General features: G+C 48.0%; 2 protein-coding genes across 10 annotated transcripts in view; both read left to right on the top strand.

Annotated features, from left to right (window-relative positions):
* Positions 1 to 1,008: 1,008 nt before the first annotated feature.
* LOC311329157 (putative pancreatic secretory proteinase inhibitor) lies at positions 1,009 to 3,272 on the top strand. Its single transcript, XM_084463033.1, has 4 exons — positions 1,009 to 1,426; positions 1,816 to 1,847; positions 2,826 to 2,938; positions 3,077 to 3,272. Exons 1-4 carry the CDS (start codon positions 1,369 to 1,371, stop codon positions 3,120 to 3,122), a joined length of 249 nt encoding a protein of 82 aa, XP_084319159.1. The 5' UTR covers positions 1,009 to 1,368; the 3' UTR covers positions 3,123 to 3,272.
* Positions 3,273 to 3,716: 444 nt separating this feature from the next.
* LOC311329154 (stimulated by retinoic acid gene 6 protein-like) overlaps positions 3,717 to 6,500 on the top strand; it is a 13,374-nt gene continuing 10,590 nt past the window's right edge. For all 9 annotated transcript variants that reach the window (XR_014631285.1, XR_014631286.1, XR_014631287.1 and 6 more), the window contains exons 1-5: positions 3,717 to 3,914; positions 4,098 to 4,170; positions 4,762 to 4,862; positions 4,974 to 5,104; positions 5,272 to 5,392. Coding sequence is in view for 6 of the 9 variants with exons in the window: in XM_084463027.1 (XP_084319153.1) it covers positions 3,892 to 3,914; positions 4,098 to 4,170; positions 4,762 to 4,862; positions 4,974 to 5,104; positions 5,272 to 5,392 (449 nt within the window). In the remaining 3 variants the exon portion in view is untranslated. The remainder of the gene's footprint in view (positions 3,915 to 4,097; positions 4,171 to 4,761; positions 4,863 to 4,973; positions 5,105 to 5,271; positions 5,393 to 6,500) is intronic.

Here is a 6,500-nt window from a genome sequence, read left to right as displayed (position 1 = left end):
GAAAACGATCTAGCCACTCAGCGTTCTATGAGGAAGTACTAAGAGCTACACTGGGCGGGTTTAGGTGAGACGGCAGCGAAGAGCGTTTGATAGACGGTGATAGACAGATGGCTCATCCAATCACCTGCCAAGTATTTTTGAAAGTGCCTGTCCTTTTCCAAACAGATTCCAACGGATAGTTTCGGCATGTCAGGTTAAAAGTCATGTAGCCTGGGTGGTAAAAAAAAAAATCTGTTCACATTTTCTGAAAGTGTGGTCTTCTGGACAACAACTGACATTTTTTGTCTGGTTTCTGGGTCTGTGTATTGCATGATTCCCAGTTGTTCACATGAGGGCGCACTTGAGTCCATGTGTGCTGAAGCATGAGTCGTAAAGCTCGACAAGCGAAGGAGGAGGTCTTGTAGCCACTGTTGTAATCTCTCTCCAGACTCATATTACATTGAATGAAATCACAAAAGTCCTTACTGATTGGTAGCCCCAGGATTTCAGGGCTACCAATCACTAAGCAGATATTCGAAAACCATAATATGAACATGGGTGAAGACACAAGTGGAGGACAGACAGACAGATTTACGTATGTGGTCTCGGTGCCAAATCCAGTGCTAGTAAAGTCAAAGTCAGGTTCGTTTGTCACATACTACATCATACAGGTACAACGACAAGTTAAATGTTCTGTTCCGGTATCTTGTGCGCACACTAAGCAAAAAAGATAGGTGAGAATATAAGAGAAACAATGCATTATGTAACTAATTACAATATACAGTATTGAATGTCTTGGGGTATCCACTCTAAACGGCCTGCTTCACACACACACACACAAAACCTAGAGGCGCCATTCAACCTGTATGGAGAAGCTCATTGAAGATCTGACCCGGAATCAACAATTTAGTCTTTTCCTCCTGGCTGCTCTTCCCCGGAAAACCCTGCTCAAATCCTGCACCTCCGCACCTCATCAAACCAGCCCTCACACTGAATTGAAGATGAAAATGAGATGGACACTTGAAACATTGATGGAGTAAGATGGACACTTGAAACATTGATGGAGTAAGATGGACACTTGAAACTTTGATGCATTTCTCGGTCACTCATTAAAAATAGAGAGAGAGAGAGGTGCCCTATGTACAGTAGGTTAATCATTTATTCACTGATATTCTTATCAACTCATATGTTCTCTTGTGAAGGTTCTTGCAGGCGAGTATCTGGGTTATCTTTATGTGTGTGTGTTTGAATATCTCTGTGTGTTCGAATATCTGTGTATGTGTTTGAATATCTGTGTGTGTGTGTCCCTTCCACCTGTGCAATTCCCACACACCTGACGGAGAGAGGTAGACGGAGAGAAAGAGCCGGACTCTCACAACCTCCGCCAACATGTCTGGGAAGCACCTGCTGAAGCTGGGCCTGCTGATGCTCCTCCTGCTCCTGACAGGTACACAGACACACAACAACCCTCATTCCACCCCCATCACACACATGTAGTATTCTAACTATACAGGTATGATCATGTTATTAATCATTAACTTGGTTTTATTCTTCTCAGACTGTGTAAGCGGGACGCTATGTTTGTTGTCATAGCTGTTGAGTATGGCTTGCATTACTCTAAGGCATGCCTGTTGACATGAGGACACTCATAGTGCCAAGAAATGCAATGCTTAATTAAATAATCTGACCACTGCAGTTTAGTAAAACAGCAGCATCTTGATTATCGTATACTGTACAAGATAATCCCGTACGGGATGGGTTTTCTGGGATGACTTAACGGCCAAATAAAAATGAATTCATTATTTGTGTGTGTGACCCGGCTGTTCTGTTTCACAGATGCAGAGAACGGTTCTGGAATCCTCCGAAAGGTACGGTTCTAAGGGGCCGTGTCCACATAGCGCCTTTTTCCCAGCGCCCTGCAGCGCCTCTTTCCTGCTGCGCTTGGACTGCTCATTTTGTTTCTATGACAATATATCTTCAGCATCATCGACCGGCGTTGTATACGAGTGTTTCTTTGCCTTTTATTAGCCATCTTTTATTACTATTACTATATTTCTATATTACTTATTATCCTATAGAATATCGTTATCTAGCCTATTATTTATTTATCACGAACAACCGGCTTGCCGTCGCACTTGCCTGAAAAGAGCGGCGGTGATGTTACCAGCGCCTTTCTGAGAAGTTGAGATGTTTTCAACTTCCGAGCGATCGGAGCGGCCGCCAAAAGAAGCCAAAGGGTGCAGGCGCTCAGGAAAAAGCGCTATTTGGACACGGGCCCTAATACAGCCCATACAGTACCTGGCATTGAAACACACCTGCGTTGCTGTAGCACACAGGCACACAAATCATTTTGTTTTAGCTCTGCAGGGTTGTGGGTTGGAGGGCTGTCTGCCTGCTGCAACCCTGTTTCAATACTCTACATCTGTATCCTTCCCTCCTGTATCTGCTGAGGTCACGGTGCTCTCAGAGGAAGAGCGCTTACATACTGTAGAACCATTAGTCCCTGCGGGGGAACCCCCTGTTGAAAGAAAAAAAAAGGTTCTAGATTTCAGTTCCGTTTTCAGGTCATACAGAAGGGAGGGAATGAGGAAGTAAGGGAGGGAGGAAACGAGGAAGGAAGGTGCGAGGTAGGGACTGAGGAAAGGAGGGAGGGAAGGAGGAAGGTAGCCTTGTGAGAGCGCTCCTGATCTAGCGAGCTCACGTGCAGGTTCACTCAAGCTCATGAGGCTCTGAGGAAGGGAGGGAGGAGGGGGGACTGAGGTAGAAAGACAGGGAGGAAACTCCCTTGGGAATGACATCTGTTGATGGCTGATGTTGTTGTTGTTGTTGTTGCTGTGTCTTGGCAGCCATCTTGTGGAGACATGGAGGAGATCAAGGCGTGCCCTCTGAACTTGGCCCCCGTGTGTGGCAGCGATGGCAACACCTACGCCAACGAGTGTGCCCTCTGTGTCCAGAGACAGTGAGTGCAGCTGCTGCAAACAGGTCACACACACACAACCTTGTTTTGATCATGCGCAAACACACACAGGTTGAGGTCACCTGAACAAACACACATTACACGCAAGAAACACACTCAGCTGTACTCTCTTGTTTCCAGGGAAACCAGAGCAGACATCTTGGTGGTGAAGGAGGAGAGCTGCTGAGGAAAGTGACATCGCCACAAAACTGTCCAATCATCGTTGTCCTTTCGCATGGCTCCACCCCCAACCGGGGTGATGATGTCATGGTGATCTTGCTGCAATTGGTGTTTTTAGCCAATCAGGAGAAAATGAATAAATCAGGTCATAAAACGACCACTGTGTCTTCTGGTGTTTTGTTTCTGTTCAGTGTCTTCAGTTTTCCCTCCCTGGAGGGAGTCTGCCGAGGAGCACTAACTTTCACCTGTTCTCTTACTCTGTACTGACTCTGGGCTGGCCCCTTGCTTATTTGCACTCTGATGGTCACGTGACAGTGCTTTGTATTTGTTTATTGTTGATGCAGTGATATGTGTTGTATGTTGTCTTGTGTTTGACTCCTGGCTGTAAAGCAAACTGTCCCTGGAGATATTAAAGACTTTTAGAAAAGGAAACAGAGGATCTACTATTCGGTCCTCTCAGTGTAGAGATTTCCCTGTTGACTCTGTTCTCACTCAGTAACGCACAAGTCAATAAAGTACCAGCTGGTGGCAGTTGGTGAAGGCCGGAGACAGAACCCGGGGGTCAAAGGTCGCCACGCTATCTCACATTGGTCGGAGAACACCAGGAAGCCTGGGGGAGTAAACGTTGCATTGTTCAGACTCACAGAGGAAGTCTATTCGTTGGCTTTCGTGGGAATTGTAATCTGTAGAGACACTGGCTATCTCTTCTCGTTTTAGATGATCTTTGTTCCTTCTTTGGGTGTCGAGGCTGCCGTCTGTCTGAGAGAGTGTCGGTGATGATGAGGGGGCCAGGGGACTTGTGAGTACAGTGTGTGTGTGTGTGTGTGTGTGTTCTCAGTTATGGTGGGCTGTAAACACTTATCTGCTGGTAGTTAGGGTATGGAACGATATGGAAAAGAGAAAGGGAGGCGAAGCTATCGTAGAAATTCTTGGAACCAAGGCTTATTGGTCTCATGGTTCATGGCCTCTCCTCTGAATGCAGGTTGCCTGTGGACGAGGAGTGTCGTAATGGGATATCCATGGACCTGTTCCTCCACTACTCTCTCATCCCAGCGGTAAGGCCAGGGCTGCGTTCCGAAACGCATACTTCTACTTCCTACTACCAGTACCTACTACAGCTGCCCTTAGAAAGTACGTACGTTGCAAGCAGTAGGCATCCAATTGGGACATACTACCTTGTCATGACATTGCACCTTGAAATTTGCCCACATCCATCGCTGTCCATAACGCGACATTCGTCTACAGCTGTCACGACTCGCACATGTGACACACATTTCCGCTGCGCACAGGATTGTGGGTCAGAATAGCCAGAAAAGCCTGCTGGCTTGCATACTGCAAAATACGACCGGATGTGGTAGGACATCCTGGTATTTTTGCCATACTGCATGTGGCATACTATGTGTTGGGACATACTACATCCTGTTTTGGCATACTATATAGTAGGGTAGTATGTGATTCGGAACGCAGCCAGAGTGTAGGCTCACTCCTGTGAAATGGGGACTGTGGTAGGAACAGCTAGTGAATATGGGAGAAATAACTAGTGTGTGTTTCAGGTGATTGTTGTTGGTGTCTCGGGCTGTCATATTGTTGTGTTTCAGGCGGTCATTTTGTTGTTGTTTCAGGTGGTCATTTTGTTGTTGTTTCAGGTGGTCATCGTGGCTGTGCTGTCGTCCCTCCAGAGGAGAGTCCAGCGACTGGTCCTGGACCAGAGACTGCCCTTCCTTCACGGCCACTTTGCCATCGTGGTGTGAGTCTATAAACACCTTCTATAAAGGGTTATAACACATTATAATCATGCCCGTAACACATTATAACAAAGTTGTTGTTGTTAAACGGCGTCCGCTCCGTCCCCTCCCAGGCCACTGGACACCATCGGCAGCTTGTCCAACCGTTGGTCGTACGGCTTTGCTTTCGGCGCCGTCTCCTCCAGTGTCCTGCTGCTCTTCTCTGAGCGCTATCTCCCCTTCCACGTTCCCTCCTGGGCCAAGGGTGCGGTGACAGGACACGCGGCCTCCCATATCTGACATCATTTCCTCCTTAGAGCATTCCTTATCCGAGCATCATCTCCTCCTAGAACATTCCGTATCTGAATACAATTTCCTCCTAGAACATTCTATATCTCAGAGAGCCACATGTGCGTCCCCATGTCTCTGCAGCCCTGGTGTACCTGGTGGGGGCCCTAGAGGTGGGCGTGGCCTACTTGCCCTTCTTCGCCTGTCTCTCAACCCCCTTCCGAGGCGTTGGCGGCCTACTAGGCATCCTCTACTCCCTCACATGGTCAGTAGGTGACCTCTACTCTCTCACATGGTCAGTAGGTGACCTCTACTCTCTCACATGGTCAGTAGTTGACCTCTACTCCCTCACATGGTCAGTAGGTGACCTCTACTCCCTCACATGGTCAGTAGGTGACCTCTACTCTCTCACATGGTCAGTAGGTGACCTCTACTCCCTCACATGGTCAGTAGGTGACCTCTACTCCCTCACATGGTCAGTAGGTGACCTCTACTCCCTCACATGGTCAGTAGGTGACCTCTACTCTCTCACATGGTCAGTAGGTGACCTCTACTTTCTCACATGGTCAGTAGGTGACCTCTACTCTCTCACATGGTCAGTAGGTGACCTCTACTCCCTCACATGGTCAGTAGGTGACCTCTACTCCCTCACATGGTCAGTAGGTGACCTCTACTCTCTCACATGGTCATTAGGTGACCTCTACTCCCTCACATGGTCAGTAGGTGACCTCTACGCTCTCACATGGTCAGTAGGCGACCTCTACTCCCTCACATGGTCAGTAGGTGACCTCTACTCTCTCACATGGTCAGTAGGTGACCTTTACTCCCTCACATGGTCAGTAGGTGACCTCTACTCTCTCACATGGTCAGTAGGTGACCTCTACTCTCTCACATGGTCAGTAGGTGACCTCTACTCCCTCACATGGTCAGTAGGTGACCTCTACTCCCTCACATGGTCAGTAGGTGACCTCTACTCCCTCACATGGTCAGTAGGTGACCTCTACTCTCTCACATGGTCAGTAGGTGACCTCTACTTTCTCACATGGTCAGTAGGTGACCTCTACTCCCTCACATGGTCAGTAGGTGACCTCTACTCCCTCACATGGTCAGTAGGTGACCTCTACTCTCTCACATGGTCAGTAGGTGACCTCTACTTTCTCACATGGTCAGTAGGTGACCTCTACTCCCTCACATGGTCAGTAGGTGACCTTTATTCTCTCACATGGTCAGTAGGTGACCTCTACTCCCTCACATGGTCAGTAGGTGACCTCTACTCTCTCACATGGTCAGTAGGTGACCTCTACTCTCTCACATGGTCAGTAGGTGACCTCTACTCTCTCACATGGTCAGTAGATGACCTCTACTCCCTCACA

This window comes from Borostomias antarcticus (assembly GCF_949987555.1).
Source record: "Borostomias antarcticus genome assembly, contig: scaffold_60, whole genome shotgun sequence".
NCBI lineage: Eukaryota > Metazoa > Chordata > Actinopteri > Stomiiformes > Stomiidae > Borostomias > Borostomias antarcticus.
The sequence above is the reverse complement of the archived record's forward strand: the minus strand, read 5'-3'. Positions and strand labels throughout refer to the sequence as shown.